Consider the following 25,546-nt stretch of genomic DNA (forward strand, 5'->3'; position numbering starts at 1 on the left):
CTATATACCCATCTCAACTTGTACATATTGCTTAATTGCCAGTGTGCTGGTTCTTTATCGTCTTACATATATTCTTAATTATTGCATGTCATTTTATATATGTATTTTTCAACAAAATTCAAAGTGTTTTTAGCCTTAAAAAAAATCCTTTCTTCTTTCTATGATAATCATCTTATTTGAAGTGGCTTATTGGCCTTTAATGCCATTCTTCCGATTTTATCGCCTATTTCTTTAACTGATTATGTGCCCTGTGGATTTACTGTTTTGTATAAACATCACATAGGAGACACCAAGACTGCTGTATACACATCACATAGGCGACACAAGCACTGCAGTATACACATCGCATAAGAGACACAGACTGCTGTATATATCACATAAGATTAGTGATCTTCAACTCCAGCAAGCTGATCCCTTTATGACCCCAAAGTGACGCTCTAGCAGTAAAAAATCTTATTTTTAAGTCCTGTATATGTGTGTCTGGAAGTGCAATGGGGCGTGGTAATGCCCTTCAGTCTCATGCTGGGTTCACAGCCATGAATCGAAGCAAACAATCTCTCAATCAACCAGTGGAAAGTGTTGGTAGACAGGAAATACAGTATGAGGCTGAGGAGCTGGAGGTGCATCATCTCGCCCCAATGCTCTTCCAGACACGTATATACAGAACGTCTAAAGGCTATTTCTCGCTGCTAAAGGAGCATAGCTCTGAGGATCATAAGATGATCAATGCGCTTATGTTTTAAACCAATACACAAGGGTGTAGAAGTTACTGGCAGGTTCCTTTTAAAAATAAGCACTTCATATACGCTTAACTTCCAGTAAATGTCAGAAATGGTTCTTACACATATGCAGGTGTTATACAGGATGCTCAAGCAGTCCTTGATCAACTCATCGCCAACTGGAATAAAGGATGTATATTAAGAGACTGCGGATTATTGGTCAGACTAATATATATATATAAGAACACATGGCTAAGAGGTTTGTAAAAGGAAGCAAGATAGTATAAGTGAGATACAATAAGATGGAAGTAATATAAGAGGCTAATATCGGGGGGAAACAACTCATAATAAAGCTGCAGTAACAACTATATAGAAAACAGATACAAGTTCTTTATTACAATTTTTACATGAAGCATTTCAAGGTTTGCATATATTCTCCATTTAGGCTAAGCCTTCAGGGTGGCACATCTCTACCAGTGTCACCATGTAACCCAAGTCTTAAAACAACACTACGGGGAAAAAAAGTTACACTTATGCCTAGAGCGTAGGTCCTTAAAAAATATCCCCTTCTATTCGTTATGGGGATTGTCTCCCTCAAGAAAAGATTTTCCAATATGCACAGTTTATTGTATTTAAAAAAAAAAAAAGAAACAAAAAAAAACAAGCACTGCTTTACTTACCCGCCCAGGGTCCAGGACAGTGTCTCTGCTGCTGCCCCAGTCTCCATTGTGTGTCTGCAGCGGTGATGTCATGTTGACAGTGCTGCAGCTAATCACTGGTGATGTGGATGACAAGACCTGCTCCGCACAGCGATTGATTGCAGCAATTTTGACGTGATGTCAATGCTGCAGCCATACAAAGGACACCGGGGTAGGAAAAAATACAAAGTATTGGAGCTAGGATGGGCAAGTAAATAGTTTGTTTTTTTCCAATTGAACTGTGCATAAGTTTATTTATTTATATTTATATATATATTTATTTTTTTATTTTTTTTTACAGTTTTAGGGTGGACTAGATCTAGAATCAACATATTAAAAAAAATAAAATAGTTGTTTTTTTTTACAAGCCATAAAACAAGGCAGCCCCATAACACAAACCAAATATAATGGGACCGTCATAATACATCAACAGAGGTGTGAAGTCATGACATTGTAGGCGATGAGTCACTCACTTTTGTGTTTCTTCTTCTGAGGAAACAAGCTCGGCCGCATGAGTATCTCCACTAGAAGCTGCAGGGAAACACAGGATTACTGAGTGTGTGGAAGGCACAAGGTAACTTCCCGTACATTGAGGATTTACCTTTTATATCCATACCATGTACCAATGAGGCGTCCTGGCCACAAAACCGCCCCAGCGTCTTTTTATTCCCCCAGGGTTAAAGGGACTGAGCTGTTCTACTCTTGGCAATTGCATTAAGTTCATATTTGCCATATTCTCATCTTTCAGTAAGACCTGACAAATGAGCACTTCATAACCACTGGTAAACAGAAGACCCCTTTATTTATATGAAGCTGTAGTATCTTCCTACACGACTGACTGTAGGGTTGCTTCCAGGAACCCAATGTAGATGGTACATAGGGGGGACATACATCTTCAATGAAAAGCTTGGACAACTTCTCAGAGTTTGGAGCTGGTAATGGGCTGTAGAGAAAAAGCCCAAGCGATCAGACGTTACTACCAGGTACAGGTAATGCAAGGGCTCAAATTCACTGCCACAGGAAAAAGAAGGAATTAAAGGGGTTGTCTGGTCCAAATTTATAAGTCTGCAGTCATTCTGTGTAACTGCAGACTTATGAATCCCCCCCAGCGCAAGCACTGCGCTCTACGAGGATTCGGCCGGTTTCTGACCCGGGACAGAAGGGTATGTGTGAGATATACATGCTCCCGACCAGTGGGCAGGCTTGCTTGCATACACTTGTATGGAGTGAGGTCACGCCCTGTAGATGGCTTTTGCCCGGGAGTATGTATAACTCATATATACCCTCCGGTCCTGGCTCAGAAAGCGGTGAATCCTTGCAGTACACAGTGCCTGCACCAGGGGGATTCATAAGTCTACAGTCACACAGAGTGACTGCACACATATTGGTTTGGACCGGACAACCCCTTTAAGGGGAGGTGTTCATAATCCATAGGTGTGAATCACTTTCCAATGTACTGAGGAATTCTCATCTATTAACAACATGCATTACAGAACATTTATTTTATATTGTTATTCATAGTGAATGTGAGAAAGATATGGGTGTGAATAAGCAAGGCTAGCACATATATATTAATACATACACAATTATTAGGCAAGTGAGTATATTCCCCATATCATCATTTTTATGCAGATTTTCCACCTCTGGTGCTGTATAAACTTGAATGCTGATTGGATAAAGCAGATCAGGTGATGTGTATTTGTGTAATGAGGCCTAAGAATACAACACCCTTTATTAAGGTGTGCAAAATTATTATTAGGCAGCTTGTTTTCCTCAGGCGAAAGGGGCCAAAAAAGATTTAACTGACTCTGAATAGTCAAAATTGTTAAAAGTCATACATAGAGAAGCAGCACTTTTGAAATTGCCAAGATATTGAGGTGATCACAGGACCATCAAAAGTTTTGTTGCAAATAGTTAACAGGGTCGCAAAAACTGTTGAGAAAAAAAGACACATTAACTGCAAAAGATTTGAGAAGAATCAAACGTGAAGTGACCAGGAACCTATTATCCCCCAATGCTGTCATATTCCAGATCTGCAACCTCCCTGCAGAGCCCAGAAGTACAAGGTGTTCATTGCTCAGAGACATGGCCGAGGTAAAGAAGGCTGAAACCCGACCACCACTGCACAAGACACAGAAGTTGAAAAATCAAGACTGGGCCAAGAAATATGTGAAGACAGGTTTTTCAAAGGCTTTATGGACTGATGAGATGTGTAACTCTTCAAGGACCAGATGGAGCCCATGGCTGGATCAGTAATGGGCACAGACCTCCACTTTGACTCAGACGCCAGTAGATTGGAGTTTGGGTACTGCTATGTGTTGGCATTATTAACCACTTCGCGCCAGAGCCTGTTTTTGCCTTCGTGACCGGGCCAATTTTTTCAATTCTGACCACTGTCACTTTATGAGGTAATTACTCTGGAACGCTTCAACGTATTCCCCTGATTCTGAGACTGTTTTTTCGTGACATATTGTACTTCATGAAAGTGGTAAAATTTCTTCGATATAACTTGTGTTTATTTGTAAAAAAATCGGAAATTTGGCGAAAATTTGGGAAATTTTGCAATTTTCAAACTTTGAATTTTCATGCCCTTAAATCAGAGAGATATGTCACACAAAAGAGTTAATAAATAACATTTCCCACATGTCTACTTTACATCAGCACAATTTTGGAACCAAAATTTTTTTTTGTTAGGGAGCTATAAGGGTTAAAAGTTGACCAGCGATTTCTCATTTTTCCAACAAAATTTACAAAAACATTTTTTTAGGGACCACATCATATTTGAAGTCACTTTGAGGGGTCTTTATGACAGAAAATACCCAAAAGTGACACCATTCTAAAAACTGCACCCCTCAATGTGCTCAAAACCACATTCAAGAACTTTATTAACCCTTCAGGTGCTTCACAGGAATTTTTGGAATGTGGAAGAAAAAAATTAACATTTAACTTTTTTTCACAAAAATGTTACTTTAGACCCAATTTTTTTTATTTTTACAGGGGTAACATGAAAAAATGGACCCCAAATTTTTTTGTGCAATTTCTCTTGAGCGTGCTGATACCCCATATGTGAGGGAAAACCACTGTTTGGGCGCACGGCAGGGTTCGGAAGGGAAGGAGCACCATTAGACTTTTTGAATGTAAAATTTGTCTGAATAATTAGCAGACGCTATGTTGCATTTGGAGAGCTCCTAATGTGCCTAAACAGTGGAAACCCCCCACAAGTGACACCATTTTGGAAACTAGACCCCTTAGGGAACTTATCTAGATGTGTGGTGAGCACCTTGAACCCCAAGGTGCTTCACAGAAGTTTATAATATTGAGCTGTAAAAATAAAATTTTCACATTTTTCCCACAAAACCGTTTTTCATCCCTTAATTTTGCATTATCATAAGGGTAACAGGATAAATTGCACCATGAAATTTGTTGTGTAATTTCTCCTGAACACGCCGATACCCCATATGTGGAGGCAAACCACTGTTTGGGCGCACGGCAGGGTTTGAAAGGGAAGGAGCGCCATTTGACTTTTTGAATGTAAAATTTGTTTGAATAATTAGCGGACGCCATGTCACATTTGGGGAACCCCTAATGTGCCTAAACAGTGGTAACCCCCACAAGTGCCACCATTTTGGAAACTATACCCCTTAGGGAACTTATCTAGATGTGTGGTGAGCACCTTGCACCCCCAGCTGCTTCACAGAAGTTTATAATATTGAGCCGTAAAAATAAAATTTTCACATTTTTCCCATAAAAAATGTTTTTCATTCCCTAATTTTGCATTATCATAAGGATAACAGGAGAAATTGCACCATGAAATTTGTTGTACAATTTCTCCTGAGTACGCCGATACCCCATATGTGGGGGAAAACCACTGCTTTGGTGTACGGCAGGGTTCGGAAGAGAAAGAAGCGCTATGTTGGCTGGGATAGGCAGCAGACACCATGTCACATTTGAAGAGTCGCTGACATGCCGAAACAGCAGAAACCCCCACAAGTGACCCCATTTTGTAAACTACACCTCTCAAGGAATTCATCTAGGGAAGTAGTGAGCATTTTTTAATTTTTAAATTTATACCATTGGGCAGTGAAAAAAGCATAATTATATTTTTACCACAAAAAAATGTTTTACCCTCAGATTTTACATTTTCACACAGGGCAATGGGTAAAAATGGTGCCGAAATGTGTCACACAATTTCTTCTAAAAGTGGCAATACCCCATATGTGGCTGTATCGTACCGCTCAGCCATATGGCGAGATCTGGGGGGGACGGAGTGCTATTTGACAATTGGAGAACAAATTATTGTAGAATAGGCATTTGGATTTGGGAGCACAAAATTTTCTGAATTTCTTTTGGGGGGCAAGGACCATTTTGCTTTTCCAGAGCCTTTCAGCTACCAGTAACTTGGAAGTCCCTTATATTTTTAACAGATGACGGACCTGAGTGGGGACTAGCTTTTTTTGAGGACTGAGTTGAAGCTTTTATTGGGAACATTTTACGTAACATTTATCCGGCGCTCTAGGCTGAGCACTTACATCGGAGTTTCCATCTAAATTTCCAAGTGATGTAATTCAGATGAAACCCCTCCAGGATCCATTCACTATAATGAGGCAGCAGAGTTACTCTGGACTCTGTCTGGCCTCTGTTTAGTGGTGTCCTTTTTTTCAGAAGTGCACAAAACTGTGGCCAACCGCACTTTTATGCACGCCTAAAACAAATGACACCGTGGGATCCCAGGCTAGACGGCGTCCACAGTGGCCTATATCTGCCTCATTATAGGGAATCTTCCATCATGGGTTCTGGCTGAATCACGTATTTCAGAGATTTACCCGGAAACTCTGGTGTAAGTGCTCAGCGCAGAGCGCAGGATAAATGTGGGCAGAGCCTTACTGGGATCTTTGGGAGACATAATAAACAAATCAGTAGCAGGTGAATAATATTTGTTTTATTTATTTTTTATGCCGTTCCTAGTGTGATATAACTGATTAGATTACTTTATTCTTCGGGTCGGTGCGATTACAGAGATACCAGATTTATATCGGGTTTTTATGTTTGGCAGCTGTCACACACTAAAATACGCTTTTTTTTGCAAAATCTAGTTTTTGCATCACCATATTTTGAGAGCTATAATTTTTCCATATTTCGGCCGATAGAGTCATGTGACGGCTTGTTTTTTGCGGGACGAGTTGACATTTTTATTGGAACCATTTTTGGGTACGTGACATTTTTTGATCGCTTTCTATTCCGTTTTTTGGGAGGTAAAGTTAACAAAAACAAACACTTCAGGAATTGTTTTTTGAGGTTTTTTTTATGCCGTTCTGCATGTGGTAAAAGTGATCAGGCAGCGTTATTCTTCGGGTCAGTACGTTTACAGCGATACTACACTTACTGTATTTTTTTTATGTTTTGGCGCTTTTACACAATAAAACAATTTTATAGAAAAAAAAATATTTTTTTTGCATTGCTTTATTCTGAGCGCTATAACTTTTATTTTTCGGCTGATGGAGCTGTATGGCGGCTTTTTTTTGCGGAACAAGATGAAGTTTTCAGTGGTACCATTTTTATTTCTATTCTGCTTTTTGATCGCATTTTTTTCCACTTTTTGTTTGGCGATATGATGAAAAAGCATATTTTTTTTCTCCGTTTTTTATTTATTTTTATTACGGTGTGCACAGAAGGAGTTAATTAGTGTGACAGTTTTATAGCTCGGGTTGTTTCGGACGCGGCGATACCAAATATGTGTACTTTTTTTGGTTTTGTAATAATATGCGGATTTATTATTTTATTTATTTATTTTTATTTATTTTGTGATTTTTTTTTTTTTAATAGTTTAAAAACTTTTTTTTTACTTTTTTTTACATTTTTACTTAGTCCCTGTATGGGACATGAATTTTTATTTTTCTGATCACTGATCTCATGTAATGTAATAGACATATATTACATTACATGAGATCTTCACTGACTGTTTCAGTCTCCTGTCTGGAATCAGCTACATACAGGCTGAAGCCAGACAGGAAGGACACCATATATGGCAGAGCTGGAGGCGGTCATGTGACCTCCAGCTGCCATAGCAACCCCAGGTCCTCAAACGAAACGGAGGTCTTCGGAGGTAAGTAAGACGACCCCCTCTCCTCTTGCTGTCTCCTATATGCCGCAATCACTATAGATCCTAGCATATAGAAGACAGCAAAGGGTTAACATCACTGGGACCTGATCTAATCAGGTCCCGATGATGTACCCTGTCAGAGCTAACGCTCTGCACCGGAATCGCAATGCTTGCAGGACCCTGGGGGTCCTGAGCACTGCGAGACCACCCACCGTTTTTAAACGCCGGCGCTGCACAGAGCCCAGCAAGCGCCGACGTTTATCTACAGTGGGCGGTCGGAAACCGGTTAAAGATGAGCTAGTTGGAACTTTTTGGAGGAGGGACGTAGTGTCCCTAGTGGTAAGGGTCACAGATCTGTATCACTCAAAGTACAAATGCGTGGGGCGAGAAAGAGGTGTTCACCGCTAGTTCAGATGTCCGTGCTAGTTCAGAGGGCAGACATCTGAACTAGTGGTGGACACTGCGTTCTAGCCCCACGCTCCCGTACTTGAGTGATACAGATCTGTGACCCTTACCACTAGGGACACTATGTCCCTCCTCCCCCACTACACCTGATTTCTCCAGCAGTCGGATTACACTGATGAAAGCCTAAATTGGCCGAAACGTTTGTTGTTTCCTTGGACTGCATTAAAATTTTGTTGCTAAGTTACCATTTTTGAGTGCCGAGGCTTTTCTCATACAAGTTCGGGTTTGGACCCTACTCGAGCACCTTTCCGGTAGTGCAGCGCTCTCTGTCTGATTAAACTGGCTGATTGACAGCACTGTAGTTGTTCAATAATAAAATTAATCATCAAAAATACCAATTGCCTAATTGTGCACACAGTGTATGCTATGAAAGGTAACGCATTTTAGAAATTAAGTCAGGGTGTTTTCTCTATGTTGATCTTAATGCTATTTCCATTGCACATACCATGAATGCTTTTATCAAGCATTGCAAAACAGAATTCCTGGTTCAGTAACTGGGAACTTAGGGGAATTTGGAAATAAGACCGTATCATGCTCCAGTCCTCTCCATTCTTACGAAGAGAGCATAACACATGGTCTCACTGAAATCCAAGGGACAACCAGGACTTAGGAAATTTTATATAGTATTAATCCCTGGAATATTAGCCGGAGTAGAAGTTATATTAGAATATTCTTCTTAAGGGTATGTGCACACAGCGTCTTTTTCAGGTGGCTACTGCCTGAAATCCACCATAAAAACGCTTCATAAAATAAGTGCAGTGCACAGCAGTGCCAAAACAACTTTGCTGTGCACATGTTCTGTCTCATGTTGCTTCAGCATTTGGAAACTCTGAAGTGGTTAAAAGAAGTGACCTGCTCATTCTCTCTATATTTATCAGTGTATAGTTAAAGTCACCGGCGGTGGAGCCGCCTCAAGAACAATGTCAATTGGAAAACAACCACCGGCATTTTCCTAAAGCGGCATGGCCTGGGAAAACTTGACGGCTGTATCGGCGTGTAAATGAAGCTCTGTGTGCATAGCCTAAAAGGGGCATTTACATTGCAACATCATCATGAATAAGCGTTGTTAAAACACGCTCGTTTCACGATTATCTTACAGTGTAAACAGGCTGCTGATCACCTGATGAACAAGCAAAACGCTCGGTCATCAGGTGATGTGATCTTTTCTCCAGCATAAAAGATCATCGTTGTCCACCGTGCAGACTCCCACTGTCGAGAACTATGGCAGTCTATGTGCAAGGAGGGATCTAATATAGATCGCTCCGTGCGCATCGTTTACTTTGGTCTGCCTGTGTAAACAGGTATTTAAACGACCTCGGATTGGTAAAAGTTTACCTATTGGATTTTGTATTGTGGCGCCAGTCAGCCTGCGAAAACGGACTCTAGTATACTCTGGGTAATTTGCACACTACACACCCCAACTAGGAGATGATAATTTGCCATAAGAAAAGTGATATCTTATGACGTGGAGTCCAACTGATCACTAGAACGGTGGTCTGAGGCCTGCAGCAAGCTACTCAAGTTAAAGGGGTTGTTCACTACTTGGACAACTCCTTGTCACCCCCGATTAAATAAAAAAGCTTATACTCCCCTCCCGTGCTGGCACCGTTAATAAGCAATTAGTGCCTATTTTGTGAAAATCCTTTTAATGACAATTACATTTTGTATTCTACATCAGCTAGTTATAACAAAATAAGCACAATAGGACGTAGCACTTTACATGGCACATATGTAACCTACAACGCTATAAAATCTAATTATGTCAATTAAAAAAAGGTGAACTTACATCAACTCCACCAAACAAATCAAAGGTGTAAGTGTTTGGAAAGGGAAACTCCGGGCCAGACACCTTTTCATCGGTCACAATGGCCATTGCTTCCTTGGAAAGTAGAGGAGAAATTTCCTGCAGGTTGGAAAAAAACGTGAGTCTAACTGAGGAGTTCTGTCATTTAACTTATAATGAAACAGATCTGGAATAATTAAAGGACATCATATTTTATATACAGCTGTGATACACTAAATAAAAAAAATAAAAAAACGGTAGAGCAAGAGAAAAAAAAAGGAAGACTTTCACTAATAAACCAGAAGTAGTGCACAATAGGTTAGGGTGAAACATCTCCACCGGTACCCATTTCATCGCCCTCCAGGGCTGTGTCACATCAAAATTTGTCTTGTTCTTTACCGCTCATAACTGGAGCATGAAGACGTGAAAAAGCAGCCCTCTGCTGTGCCGGGCTTACCGGCTAGAGATGATCGGGGTCTGCTGGGACCCTCAAGCTCTGCTATGCTGGCAGAGACTAGGTGGGATCATGATAACCATGCTTCTGTTCGCTGCATAGCAGTTACTGAGCACTATGTAACCAGCAAAGTAAAAGCAGCAGTAATAAACCATATCTGTCTTCATCCCAGGGTCCCTGGCTGTGTCAAACAGCCAGGGAACAGACCTGCTCCTGGATTACAGGAGCTTTAACCCAGCTCTGTAGATTTACAATGACACAGGGTTAAAACCCAAGACCAAATACTATACAGCAATTAATCATTATTGAACAAGATTCCATATTATGATGGTCATGTCAGAGTACATGATAAATCTATGTAATCTGCAAAGTACGTATATATAAAATCATTAGCAACAGAAGAATCATGTTTTGTAGTGTACAGTAATCCATTAGACATCGGCTTTCATGATGGTGACTATATAGCTCTTTATTAGAGATGATACATAGTAAATTCTATTCTTTAGGCTTCAACATAAAGCATTCACAGAAGAAAAGTCTGTACCTTTAGTATGGCCTGGCACTGGGAGAGGTCACTGTTGGGGTGGCTGCCTTCATATAACTTGTGCAGAAATAGAGGAATACTGTTCCATTTAGCCTGTTTGTCTCTTTCTTTTAGCAACTCCTCAGTAATCTAGAAAGAATGCAGAGTACATAAAATTGGGAGGTTACCTCCACGACAATTACAAGGTAATACTCAAGGAAAAGATATCCATATTGAACAGCACATTACCATACTGACTATTACAACTAAAACAACCCACTAAACAAAATAAATTCTATACATTACATTTCAAGATAATCTGTCACCAGGTTTTCGCTGCATCTGAGAGCAGTATAAAGTAGGGACAGAGACCCGGATTCCATAAATGTGTCATTTACTGGCCGGTGATAAAATCACTATATTATCAGCTGCAGCTATTTTAGTCCGCTCTATGAGGAGGTCAAAATATGTAGACCTTGACATTCAAGATCTCTGTCTATCCTCACCCTCACCACTGATTGACAGGTTTCTGTCTACACTGTACATATTCAGAACGCTACTAAACAATGGCAGGGGTGAGATTATACTATTTTATCACACAGCCCGAGCAGATCTTCAGCATCATAACTACAGCAAGAAGCATGACACACCAATGGAATCAGGGTCTCCGCCCCAGTTTTAAGCTGCCTTCACATTGGGAAGCATAAACCTGGAGATAGATTTCCTTTAAGACCCTAAACATGTCAAATAAACAGAGCTGGAACAGCGCTTTCTCCCCCGCACTGCAGCTCAGATCTCGGTGTTTTGGCTGCAGAGGTAAAGTCACGTCGACAGCACACATCACCGCTGAAGCTAATCACTGAGATAGACAGCACTATACCCGGCGAGCCAAAGAATCTGCTGCTTAGAATACTCTAAAGGAGCATTTGGGGTACACTTTCCAGAAAGTGGAAAACCCCTTAAGTGAAGCGTTCTTCAATTGCATTTCCGCATGCGGGTTGTCAAGCACTTTCCAAGCGATTTTAGCATCACTTGGAAAAGTGCTTGACAACTTGGTCACACTATATAAATCCATGCAAAAGGCATGGATTTATATACTGTGACCGAAAGAATGGTAAAAAATAAAAAATAAATAATATATACTTACCCTCTGATGGCCCCCGGAGTCTTGCTTCCCTCCGTCCTGGTTGCCGGCAGCTCGCGGTACACTGAAGGACCTGCCAACGTCAGCGTCGCGTGACCCATCACATGACTATGACGTCAGTGCAGGTCCTTCAGTCCATCGCTAGCTGCCGGCATGAAAGGATGAGCGCAGCGCGGGCTGCCAGAAGGTAAGCATAATCTTTATTTTTTATTCTTTTTTTCACAGTTCCTATGGTACTCGGGTCTGGAGGAGAGTCTCCTGTCCTCTAGACCTGAGTACCATCCGCACATTGAACGCGTGTATTCCGCATGTGCTTATCTAGTGAAGCGGAATGCATGTGATCTAATGCAAGTCAATGGCGGTGAAAACGCAGCACTTCCGCAAAATAATTAGTAGTGCTGCGTTTTTTTCCGCAATGATAATCCGCAGTGGAAATTTCCGCAGTATGTGCACAGCACATGCGGATTATCATTGGGGAACATGGCAGGCCTTCTACCATGTGTTTTTTAAGCGTTTCTGCAGCGTTTTTGCCGCTGCGGAAACGCTTAAAAAAACGCATCGTGGGCACACAGCCTTCCGCATGTCCCTGGCAGAAAAACTCATGTACAATCCGCATGTACAATCCGCATGCGTTTTTTTCTGCCAGGGAGATGCAGAAACGCTCAGGAAAAAATCCTGAGCATTTCTGCATCGTGGGCACATAGCCTAAGCGTGTGTATAACTATAATATAGTGAACGCCATGAGGATATTTGTTTTCCACTGGGGTACGGATGATGAGTGCATTAATACGCTGTTACCATAATATATATATCTTTTTTTTTTCAATCGGAATCACACCCTATACATGGAGGAAACATTTGATCATAGAGCTAGAACACCAACGTGAAATCAACTGGAATTATGGAAACCTCTAGCAATGTTCTCCTGTAGTATTCCATAACTTCTATTCATTTCAATGGATGGGCATCAATCTCAATTGTGGTGAGATCCATGATCTGCTCCTTCTGGAAAATTGTTTTAATGCTAGTTCTAGCTCTCACCCATTTGAAAACACAAAAAGCAGAAAACCCCTGGCATCACAGATCTAGGTGCTCGGATGTAGTCATCCATTCAATCACAGCAGGCTCAAAACAACAAAGAAATGACGGTAAAAGACGAAGCGTGAAGGTTACACCAAGTGGCTGGCACATCACTGTAGAGCAATATTGGGATCTTACACATACTGACTGAAGACAGATGTTCCATCAATGTATCTAGGAGGAACATACAGACTGTATTGCTGTCGGACATCCAATTACTATGATATTGTTCCCTGTAACATGGAGCAAATGTCCACATGACACGTTAAGGTAAGGACTCTTAAAGCCATGGAAGTGCCGGCCAACAATGTATCTGAGCTAGCGCCTAAACCTGGGGAAAACAAAGCAGAATAAAATGGCAAAAAGAATCTAACATTTAAAAAGTTAAAGCTGAAACCACTTACTAGATTTCCCTTACCGAAAACATAAGATGGACAGGGCTGTAGAATTTAGTATTTTGACTGATACCAACAATCCTGGGATTTAAAAATCAGTGGCAAACTCCTGGGAGCGAAAACCTTTAAAGCATCAAACCCGAAATCAGCAGCCAGGCTCATCTTCCTGTCCAACCGACAGCAATGCCTCTACTGGAGATCACTCCTTTCTGTCTGCCCCCCTACCTACCGTATTTTTCAGACTATAAGACGCACCTTCCACCACACCACACCCCCCCCCCAAAATTTGGGAGGAAAATGGAGCATCTTATGTAGCTTACTGGTGGGGGTCGGCAGTGGAGTGAGGTCACAGGAGGCAGGGTCAAGGTTTCAAGAAGCTGGCGGCGACAGAAGTGGGTGTCCCAGCTGTATGAGGCAGGAGCCACTGATCTCCTGGCGGCAGACTTGCACCACCGACATTTTCCTGAAGCCCACCGCCGGGAGACCTCCACCTCCCAACCCAGGGCCTGCAGCATTCCCCCCACTCCTGCCGCCACTGGCATCCTGTGACCCCGTTCCATCGCTGCCCCCTTGGTAAGCTAAATTCAGACTATAAGACGGACCCCCCATTTTCACATAAAAATTTTTTTTCCTATTTTCCTCCTCTAAATTTGGGGTGTGTCTTCTAGTCCAAAAAATACCATAAGGGTATGTGCACACAGGGTTTTTTTGAAGCAGGTTCGCTCTGAAAAACTCCTGAGGGAAAAAAAAAGCAAAAATGCTTGAAAGACTTTATTACTTGTATGTTCCAGTCTTTTCAGCGCTTTTCTTCGGCTTCAAGTTTGGAGACCAGCCTAGTGAGAGAAAAGAAAAGTGCACGTCCCCTGATTGATGCGTCTTGTGATGGAAAAAAAGCCAAATTCAGTACTGTCCAATCAGGAGGCTGCAAAAAAAATGTTTCAAGAAACAAAACTGCAAAACCGCTTCATAAAATAAAAAAACTCTCAAAAAACTCCCCAGGGAAGGAGATTCTCTGAAGTGTTTTCCACTAGAAAACTCTGTGTTTTGACTGTCTGTGTCAAAATCCTTGGGGGATTGTGTACACACCTTTTTTCTGACGCAGTCAAAAATGATAGGTTTTCTAGTGGAAATCGCTATAGGGACTCCTTGTTGGGGAGTTTTTTGGCTTCCTTAGGCGGTTTTTTAGGAGTATTTCAACCGGTTTTAAGCCATGTACACACTGCGTCTTTTAAACGCCAGAGAACCCACCGGGTTTTCCCAAAGCCGCTACAGGAAAATGCTAGCGGCTGTTTTCCTGAAGTGTCAGCGCCAGTATATGGCAGGCAGCTTCTGACTGGCCTGAAGAATCAACATGTCATTTCAGCCAACCCACTCCAAAAGACTCATTAAAAAAAAAAAACAGAGTAACCTGCGTCTACAAACCCTAAAGGTTCCACCATGCTGCACTAGTGGTCTGGAATACAAGTCTCTGGATAATTAAATTGACTCCCAACATATAATTATAAGTGTGCCCTAAAATACCTCTCCATAACGTATCAGAAATGGGGCATGTTATGACTAATAAGGTCACAATGACACACGTGATTGTGACATTTGTGTTCAGCTCACTATCAGCGCAGGATAAGGAATTTTAATTGGAATTTTAAAAAAAGGAGAATAAGAAATGTAATCCCACCCCCACCCCTCCTCAACAACAAAAAAAACACACCCACTAGAAATCTCATTTAGGAAAAATGTATGGCACTCCGTTTCAATTCTCCTATTCACAATATATAACACACCGGTATATCTTCTTAATAACTCTGAAGGAACAGACAGAAATCTTGTCCAGGAGCCATAAGTATTATAACTGGACGTCTTTGGTTGTGGGCTTGTGTATGCACATCTACACATCAACTAAAGCCTTCCATAATACAGGACGCTGACATGGCCGGGTGTCTGCAAGCAGCGCTAGACTTCCTGACACAACCAAGTCACTGGGAGGTAGTGTGTTCTCTACCGGCTTCTGTGCCCTAGCATGGGTCGTTATCGGCTATTGTGCGGTGGATTGTTTACCATAGATTTACCTATTATTAGAACTTGCTCAAATAATTAAACTTGGGGTAGAGCTCGAAAGCTGCTAAAAGGAGTAATATAAAGGCACCGAATGAGGTCCGACATTCATGAGTTCCATCAAATCATTGTGGCTTCCATTATAGACAAAAGCCACAACGCAGATGTGAAAGCAGTACATACAGAAAACTTTTCAGTGGCTTAAAGAGTGCCAGTGCTTCTAAAAGGGAATCTGTCACCAGGTTATTGCTACCTCATTTGACACCAGCATGATGTAGGGGCAGAGACCCCGATTCCAACGAGGTATCAATTAGTATACTGGGTGCCGCAGCTGTGATACAATCGCAGTCTTCTCTGCTGCAGATCTAGCAGTGCTCTGAACACTGAACTGTGTATAACTCCGCCCACACAACTGATTGGCAGCTTTTTTTAAACACCGTGTACACAGCTGCCAATCAGTGGTGGGGGGCGGGGTTACACCGAGCAGTGGACTAGGAGGCACCAGACACTTAGTCCTGTAGTGATCATTTCCAGCTGATAAGACACGGATTTTATTTAAACAGCAACACACTGCCTAGTAAGTGACACATCGTAGGAATCAGCGTCTCAGTCCCTACATGGTGCTGCTCTCGGATTACATAGCAAAAACCTGTTGACAAACTCTTTTTAAAAAACAAAATGAAATAAAAACCATGTGTGATGGGCCCTTAAGAATATTGGGGGTCTGACTCCTGAGACACAATAGTATAGGTTTCTTGACCCCCACCAAATGGACATTGCAGGACGTTTTTACACCCATCACATAGTCTAAGAAAAATTAATAATTCAAGTGTTCAAAATAACTCAAGCACGTGACCATTTTTTTTTTTCACAGATCAAACATGCCCCTATGGGAGAGTGTCCACAAAACAATACAAGAAAATCACATAGACATGTCTGTTTCTGATCACACCTCAAAATTACTCATACAAGTCTATGGGTCTATAAAAAATCAGTGACTTTGCAATTAAATTTTTTTTTCATACTTGAACGATCACTAATGAAACTCTGCTGTTAACAACTGAACCACTGATGAAAATCTTATCCAAAAGTGAGAAAAATCAGACCTTTTTTGCGTATAAGAAAAATCGCGGACGTATTAATGAGGCCTAAATGATGGATACAATCACACCAAGTAGGATATTTAATACAAAAGGTTCCCAATAGCAACAAATCAGGTCATTGCGTTCATATCCAATAAGACAAAAATAAATGACTAATCTGACTGGCTGCCATGGGAGCTGCTTTACCTCTCCGTGTACTAGTCTTGATAAATCTGCACAGACCTACCACCTATACAATCCAGTATTCTTGGTCAGGTCATTGTGCAGAACAAGTAAAAGTACTATCCGGCCCCGCTTACACACTTGTGATGCAATTCATGGGATGAAGGCTTGTGCAGGATGATCGGTGACCATTGGCTGATAGCCACACGAAAAGTGGGCTCTGCAGGACCCCACACGGGGTGATCGTCTGTTAGGAAAGTGGAATCTGCTGCGCTTTCCTATACAGATGAATAAACAGAATGCAGAACACACAGCAGCCAGGCAACCCCACAGGACACGTGCAGAGCGCGCGGCAGCCCCACAGGACACGTGCAGAGCGCGCGGCAGCCCGGGCAGCCCCACAGGACACGTGCCCAGCGCGCGGCAGCCCCACAGGACACGTGCCCAGCGCGCGGCAGCCAGGCAACTCCACAGGACACGTGCCCAACGCGCGGCAGCCAGGCAACCCCACAGGACACGTGCCCAACGCGCGGCAGCCAGGCAACCCCACAGGACACGTGCCCAACGCGCGGCAGCCCCACAGGACACGTGCCCAACGCGCGGCAGCCCCACAGGACACGTGCCCAACGCGCGGCAGCCCCACAGGACACGTGCCCAACGCGCGGCAGCCCCACAGGACACGTGCCCAACGCGCGGCAGCCAGGCAACCCCACAGGACACGTGCCCAACGCGCGGCAGCCCCACAGGACACGTGCCCAACGCGCGGCAGCCCCACAGGACACGTGCCCAACGCGCGGCAGCCCCACAGGACACGTGCCCAACGCGCGGCAGCCCCACAGGACACGTGCCCAACGCGCGGCAGCCCCACAGGACACGTGCCCAACGCGCGGCAGCCCCACAGGACACGTGCCCAACGCGCGGCAGCCCCACAGGACACGTGCCCAACGCGCGGCAGCCCCACAGGACACGTGCCCAACGCGCGGCAGCCCCACAGGACACGTGCAGAGCAGCCGGCAGCCAGGCAACCCCACAGGACACGTGCAGAGCACGCGGCAGCCAGGCAACCCCACAGGACACGTGCAGAGCACGCGGCAGCCAGGCAACCCCACAGGACACGTGCCCAACGCGCGGCAGCCAGGCAACCCCACAGGACACGTGCCCAACGCGCGGCAGCCAGGCAACCCCACAGGACACGTGCCCAACGCGCGGCAGCCAGGCAACCCCACAGGACACGTGCCCAACGCGCGGCAGCCAGGCAACCCCACAGGACACGTGCCCAACGCGCGGCAGCCAGGCAACCCCACAGGACACGTGCCCAACGCGCGGCAACCCCACAGGACACGTGCCCAACGCGCGGCAACCCCACAGGACACGTGCCCAACGCGCGGCAGCCCCACAGGACACGTGCCCAACGCGCGGCAGCCCCACAGGACACGTGCCCAACGCGCGGCAGCCCCACAGGACACGTGCAGAGCACGCGGCAGCCAGGCAACCCCACAGGACACGTGCAGAGCACGCGGCAGCCAGGCAACCCCACAGGACACGTGCAGAGCACGCGGCAGCCAGGCAACCCCACAGGACACGTGCAGAGCACGGGGCAGCCAGGCAACCCCACAGGACACGTGCAGAGCACGGGGCAGCCAGGCAACCCCACAGGACACGTGCAGAGCACGGGGCAGCCAGGCAACCCCACAGGACACGTGCAGAGCACGGGGCAGCCAGGCAACCCCACAGGACACGTGCAGAGCACGGGGCAGCCAGGCAACCCCACAGGACACGTGCAGAGCACGGGGCAGCCAGGCAACCCCACAGGACACGTGCAGAGCACGGGGCAGCCAGGCAACCCCACAGGACACGTGCAGAGCACGGGGCAGCCAGGCAACCCCACAGGACACGTGCAGAGCACGGGGCAGCCAGGCAACCCCACAGGACACGTGCAGAGCACGGGGCAGCCAGGCAACCCCACAGGACACGTGCAGAGCACGGGGCAGCCAGGCAACCCCACAGGACACGTGCAGAGCACGCGGCAGCCAGGCAACCCCACAGGACACGTGCAGAGCACGCGGCAGCCAGGCAACCCCACAGGACACGTGCAGAGCACGGGGCAGCCAGGCAACCCCACAGGACACCGTCTGGTGACAAAGACTATGTGCAGAGGACGTGTCTTCTCAGCTAACACCAGTGCCATGCACTAGGCAACGCTGGCATTCTGAGATGACTATTATTTTTTCATTTATGCAGCCGTATATGGGCCCGTTGTGGACTTTTTATTGGTGCCATTAGATACCATTGATCATTTGTTATAGCTTTTTGAGGGGTGGGAAGCCGCAATCATTTGTGCCCATGTGCTGTGCAGTGTGGCATAAATATGGCATCTTTATTTTGAGTGGTTACCATCATGGCACCACTTACCTTTTATGTCCCACCAGAGGACTTGGAGCCAGGATCCTATGACATACGCCATATTGTAAAGTATCCTATCAGACTGACAGCTAATGGGCCTGTACTGCAGACCGAAAGGCCTCTATCAGGCCCAGGACTGGCAGGGTGACCCGTCTGCACCACAGGACGGTGTTATAGGGAGCCAATGGGCAGAGAAGGTGATCCTCCTCTATGTACCGCCTTAGATGCCCCGGTTACTACGGACCCCGCATGTTGGGGGTTAGACTGCGACCCACAGGTGCATTACAGCCCCCATCCTGTGAGTAATGGGGAGTACCTGCAACACCCTTATGTCAGATGGGGGTCCGGATACAGGTACGAGCACTCGCTCCGGACAGACACAGGCATCTGTCATTCATTGTTAACCCCTACCACTCAGGCACCACAGCTCCTGCCAGGGTTTGTTTACTGACATGCCATACATCACAATGACCACTGCAGACAATCACCGGCCTCAGCTGTAATGTCTATAGGTACAGAACAAGAGCATCGAGTCCAGCAATTGGCTGCAGCGGTCACATGGGTGTATGGCAAAATGAAGACCGGCAGGGAGCACTGGAAAGGCGGCGATTACACAGAGAAGTGATGTTTTATTCTGTATCCTGGACAATTCCTCCAAATGCTCCAACATCAGACAGAGCCGCGGTCTGGGGGCACAGAAACGGGAACCGGACGGCAGAACCACGGAGGGATTGAAAGGAAAAGGAGAGATCAGTAGGAGCCTCGGAGAATGCAGCGTGGCCAGCTGACAGGTGCGAGCACGGGGCACCGACATCCCCGCCGGCCGCCTACCTGGCATCCCCGGGTCAGGCCGCACCCGGTCAGCTGTCCCCGCCGGACCCGATGTAGTACATTCTCCACCCGGCAGTTACCCGGGCCCAGCCGAGGAAACGCGGCCCCCGCAGCGGCCATGGATTCGTCCACTGCCGAACAACGGGAAGTGTGGATTGTAAACCGGATACAGCGCCCCCCACCGGCCAGCACAACGGAATCCAGCGCAAAGCACATTGGGAAATGCATGCCTGGAATTGACTGGATGCAAAAGACACGCCATACCGGAAGTGAGCCGCAGTGGCTTCTGGGAGTTGAAGTCCAATATGACAAAGTCCATGTATTCTAAATATGCTATAGAAATACTTGTGTATGTGTGTGTATACGCAGTACAGACCAAAAGTTTGGACACACCTTCTCATTTAAAGATTTTTCTGTATTTTCATGACTATGAAAATTGTACATTCACACTGAAGGCCTCAAAACTATGAATTAACACATGTGGAATTATATACTTAACAAAAAAGTGTGAAACAACTGAAAATATGTCTTATATTCTAGGTTCTTCAAAGTAGCCACCTTTTGCTTTGATGACTGCTTTGCACACTCTTGGCATTCTCTTGATGAGCTTCAAGAGGTAGTCACCGGAAATGGTCTTCCAACAATCTTGAAGGAGTTCCCAGAGATGCTTAGCACTTGTTGGCCCTTTTGCCTTCACTCTGCGGTCCAGCTAACCCCACACCATCTCGATTGGGTTCAGGTCTGATGACTGTGGAGGCCAGGTCATCTGGCGTAGCACCCCATCACTCTCCTTCTAGGTCAAATAGCCCTTAAGGCCCCGTCACACATAACGAGATCGCTAGCGAGATCGTTAGTGCGTCACGGTTTTGGGATCGATGGAGAGTCGTTTCGTGATCGCTGGGGAGCTGTCAAACATGCAGAACTTACCAACGATTTCGGCCGCCCCAGCGATCTAACTAACGATCTCGGGGGTCGCTGGGGCGCTTTCACACAGCAGATATTTCAACGATCCACACCTTGATAGGGACTGTACTGTGTCACAAAGGCGTGCATAAAATCACTTTTCTGCGCCCCCTCATCTCCGATTGGTGGACACTACCGTGTTCTGATTGGGCTGCCTTGGTTTAACATCGCTACTGCGTCTCCGGTCAGATGGGATCGCTACTGCGTCTCCGGTCAGACGGGAACACTGGTGTGTGCATTCTTCCTCTACAGATGTATAGATGTCCATATATTTATATGAATATATATATAGATGTAAATGGCCATTTATGTGTATGCATATCTGTATGTTTGAGAGTATGTATGTGTATATATAGTTATCTGTATACGTATGTGTATATGAGTGTGTGTATATATTTATGTACTTAAAAATATGTACAAGTACATGGATGAATCTGTTTACATACGAGTACACGAATGTATATGCGTGTATGTATGTGTGTATGTATCTGTATACGCATGTGTATACATATGTATGTATGTATGTATATATATATATATATGTATATATATATATATATATATATATATATATATATATATATATATATATATATATATATATGGACTGCTTACTGCGGTGACTACTGCTACTACTGAAAGAATGACCTGTAGCGGCAGGTCTTCACATCATGGGTGTTTCTGCCATGTCCCACTGGTTGAAGGCCTGCAATTGCAGGATCGTTTGCACGCCATTCACCGAGCTCCACTTCCCCATTGGCTAGGTCCACAGAGTCCACGAAGCCAGGCGGACAGTACGTAATTGCATCACGTCGACGAAGAAAGTTGTGAAGCGTGCAACAGGCCAAAACAACAGAGTCTATTGATTTAAGCTTCATGTTAATTGGCATGTGAAAAACTCTGAAGCGGTTGGCCAGGACAGCGTGTCAGAAATCGTGCTGTGTGGGTGTGTGTGCACGAGACCCCTAAAATATCTGCCCATGCAAAAGCATATATATACAGATAGAAACCAATCCCTCCCTCCCTCCCTGAAGAGCAATGATAGCAGATAATTGGTAGATGTCCTATAAATGAATTAAAAATGGAAACTCATTTGAGACCCCAAACAATACCTACCTTGCTAAAGATGTCTGATTTCTTCAAAGTGGAGTCACAGCCGGAGAACGCTGGTGGGATTCGAACAACAAGGACCCAGTAGTGACCACCAATCGGGGACGAGGGGCGCGGAAAAGTCCAATTTATGCACGCCTACGTGTCTCAGTTCTGAATCGCTAACAAGGTCGTTGATAAGGTGTCAAATACAGCGATGCACATTGCCCAGCAGGAGCGCAACGACCCAGGAATGGTCCAGGAAGCTTTGTAACGATCAGCGATCTCACAGCAGGGGCCTGATCGTTGCTACCTGTCAGACATAACGAGATCACTAGCGAGATCGCTATTGCATCACGAAAACCGTGACGCATCAACGATCTCGCTAGCGATCTCGTTATGTGTGACGGGGCCTTTACACACCCTCGAGGTGTGTTTGGGGTCATTGTCCTGTTGAAAAATAAATGATGGTCCAACTAAACGCAAACTGGATGGAATAGCATGCCGCTGCAAGATGCTGTGGTAGCCATGCTGGTTCAGTATGCCTTCAATTTTGAATAAATCCCCAACAGTGTCACCAGCAATGCACCCCCACACCATCACTCCACCTCCTCCATGCTTCACGGTGGGAACCAGGCATGTAGAGTCCATCCGTTCACCTTTTCTGCGTCGCACAAAGACACGGTGGTTGGAACCAAAGATCTCAAATTTGGACTCATCAGACCAAAGCACAGATTTCCACTGGTCTAATGTCCATTCTTTGTGTTCTTTAGCCCAAACAAGTCTCTTCTGCTTGTTGCCTGTCCTTAGCAATGGTTTCCTAGCAGCTATTTTACCATGAAGGCCTGCTGCACAAAGTCTCTTCTTAACAGTTATTGTAGAGATGTGTCTGCTGCTAGAACTCTGTGTGGCATTGACCTGATCTCTAATCTGAGCTGCTGTTAACCTGCGATTTCTGAGGCTGATTTCTCGGATAAACTTATCCTCAGAAGCAGAGGTGACTCTTGGTCTTCCTTTTCTTGGGCGGTCCTCATGTGAGCCAGTTTCTTTGTAGCGCTTGATGATTTTTGCAACTGCACTTGGGGACACTCAAAGTTTTCCCAATTTTTCGCACTGACTGACCTTCATTTCTTAAAGTAATGTTGGTCACTCGTTTTTCTTTACTTAGCTGCTTTTTTCTTGCCATAATAGAAATTCTAACAGTCTATTCAGTAGGACTATCAGCTGTGTATCCACCACACTTCAGCACAACACAACTGATGGTCCCAACCCCATTTATAAGGCAAGAAATCCCACTTACTAAACCTGACAGGGCACACCTGTGAAGTGAAAACCATTTCCGGTGACTACCTCTTGAAGCTCATCAAGAGAATGCCAAGAGTGTGCAAAGCAGTCATCAAAGCAAAAGGTGGCTACTTTAAAGAACCTAGAATATAAGACATATTTTCAGTTGTTTCACACTTTTTTGTTAACTATATAATTCCACATGTGTTAATTCATAGTTTTGATGCCTTCAGTGTGAATGTACAATTTTCATAGTCATGAAAATACAGAAAAATCTTTAAATGAGAAGGTGTGTCCAAACTTTTGGTCTGTACTGTACATGTGTGTGTGCGTGTATATATCATAGAAATATATGTCATAGAAATACTTGTGTATGTGTGTGTATGTGATGATGCTGAAGTTGGTTTCTTATTCGCCAGTTTCTTATTCGGCAATTTCTTTTTTTTTTTGTTTTTTTTACAGGTTTAAGAACAACAAAATAAAATTCCAATAATAAAATACAATGCAGCGAGGTGCCCTGATGTGAATACGCTTAAAAGCAGCTACAAAAGTCATAAGACTGACACAAAAAATGGGCATCAAAGTGGGCACTGAAGGGCGTTATTGAAGTGGTTTAATGACTTTGGGCCACTGATCTCACACTGCAGACACATAGCTCAAGGTGCCCCACATCACATTCAGGTCCCTCTAGCCTGGCCCAAACTGGATATTGGCATCAGAACTGGCATCAAAGCGGGCAACCAGTCGATTTTGAATATTTGAATATGTAATGTGTTTTTCAGGGGTTAAATGACTTTGGGCCACTGATCTCACACCACCATTACATACATAGTGATTGTTATGATCTGCTACAAGCACTAAGGAAAGACAGGAGATCTGTCCCTACAATAGAACTAAACTGGATCCCTACGATGTAACGGGGAACCTGATCCTGCGATCAGACCCGCTAAAGTCCTCGGCTAGTCTGTACGAAGACCTATAGATGCAAGGGAGGGATCCCTACAAGAACTAGGGACTGGGATAAAGTTGGACACCTCCTAGCAGAAATTGTAGCAGTCAAAGACAAACACACAACAAAGAATATAGAGGTCCGAAGACCTAGCAAAACTAACAGAGAACGGTAACAGAGCACCAAGCTAGCTCAAGAGTAGTAAATACAATGAAGTCCAGCAAGGCCAGGAGGGCGGAGCCGGATTAAATAGGCAAAAATGGTCATGTGACCAGCAAACTAGAAAAAACCTAACAGGAGAGTTCTAACAGTACCCCCTCTTCTAAGAGGATCCTCCGGATCCCCTAGGACCGGGCTTATCAGGAAACCTCCTGTGAAACGCTCTGACAAGTCTGGAAGCAGAAACATCATCCGCCCTCACCCATGAGTTATCCTCGGGTCCGAAACCCTTCCAAGCGACGAGATACTGCAAACTCCCTCTATACCGTCTAGAATTTAGGATGCGGAAAATTTCATATTCCCCGTCCTCCACCACCGGAGGAACAGTGGCAGAGGCGTCACCAACCGACACATCAGCTTTTTTCAACAGAGAAACATGAAACACTGGATTAATCTTCCAGGAGGTAGGAACCTCCAACCTAACAGCAGATTGGTTAACTATCTGAAGCACATTAAAGGGCCCTACAAACTTGGGACCCAATTTTTTTGAAGGAATCCTCAATCGCAGATTCTTAGAGGACAACCAAACCATGTCACCAATAGCAAACGAAACCTCTTGCCGTTTCCTATCAAAGTACCTCTTAGATTTTTTGTTAGCCTCCTGAAGATTATCACGCACATCCGTCCAAACTCTCTCCAAATCACCGGAAAAACTCTCCTCCTCCGGCACAGCCGATACCAATTTGGAGAATGACCCAAAAGACGGATGTCTCCCAGTACAACAAAAAAAAGGCGAACACCCAGCAGAAGAGGATGTATGGTTGTTAAGAGCAAATTCAGCAAGTGGCAGAAACTCAGACCACCCCTCTTGATTGTCTGCCACAAAGCAACGCAAGAACTGCTCAACATCCTGGTTCTTTCTTTCTGTCTGGCCATTAGACTCAGGATGATATCCGGATGAAAACGACAAATGAACTCCCAACCTGTCACAAAAGGCACGCCAAAAACGAGAAACGAACTGAGGTCCCCTATCAGAAACAATGTCAGTAGGAACGCCATGTAGTCTGACAATTTCCTTGACAAAGGCCTTAGCGAGTGTCTTAGCGCAAGGCAGTTTGATGAAGGGAACCAAGTGACACATCTTGCTAAAACGGTCCACGACCACCCAGATGACCGTGAAACCTTCAGAG

General features: G+C 44.8%; 1 protein-coding gene across 2 annotated transcripts in view; it reads right to left on the bottom strand.

The window, feature by feature from the left end:
* TRPC4AP (transient receptor potential cation channel subfamily C member 4 associated protein) overlaps positions 1-20,137 on the bottom strand; it is a 37,345-nt gene extending 17,208 nt beyond the window's left edge. The window contains exons 1-5 of one of the 2 annotated variants that reach the window (XM_073683690.1): positions 19,913-20,137; positions 10,764-10,892; positions 9,769-9,885; positions 1,891-1,948; positions 843-898 (exon numbers count right to left, since the gene is read on the bottom strand). In XM_073683690.1, the coding sequence (XP_073539791.1) occupies positions 843-898; positions 1,891-1,948; positions 9,769-9,885; positions 10,764-10,892; positions 19,913-20,128 (576 nt within the window). In that variant the 5' untranslated portion in view covers positions 20,129-20,137. The remainder of the gene's footprint in view (positions 1-842; positions 899-1,890; positions 1,949-9,768; positions 9,886-10,763; positions 10,893-19,912) is intronic. The other variant, XM_073683691.1, reaches the window with a different exon arrangement.
* Positions 20,138-25,546: the final 5,409 nt, after the last annotated feature.

The sequence above is a fragment of the Phyllobates terribilis genome, unplaced genomic scaffold, assembly GCF_046119375.1.
Source record: "Phyllobates terribilis strain yellow unplaced genomic scaffold, ASM4611937v1 Scaffold_5__5_contigs__length_657084704, whole genome shotgun sequence".
Taxonomy (NCBI): Eukaryota; Metazoa; Chordata; class Amphibia; order Anura; family Dendrobatidae; genus Phyllobates; species Phyllobates terribilis.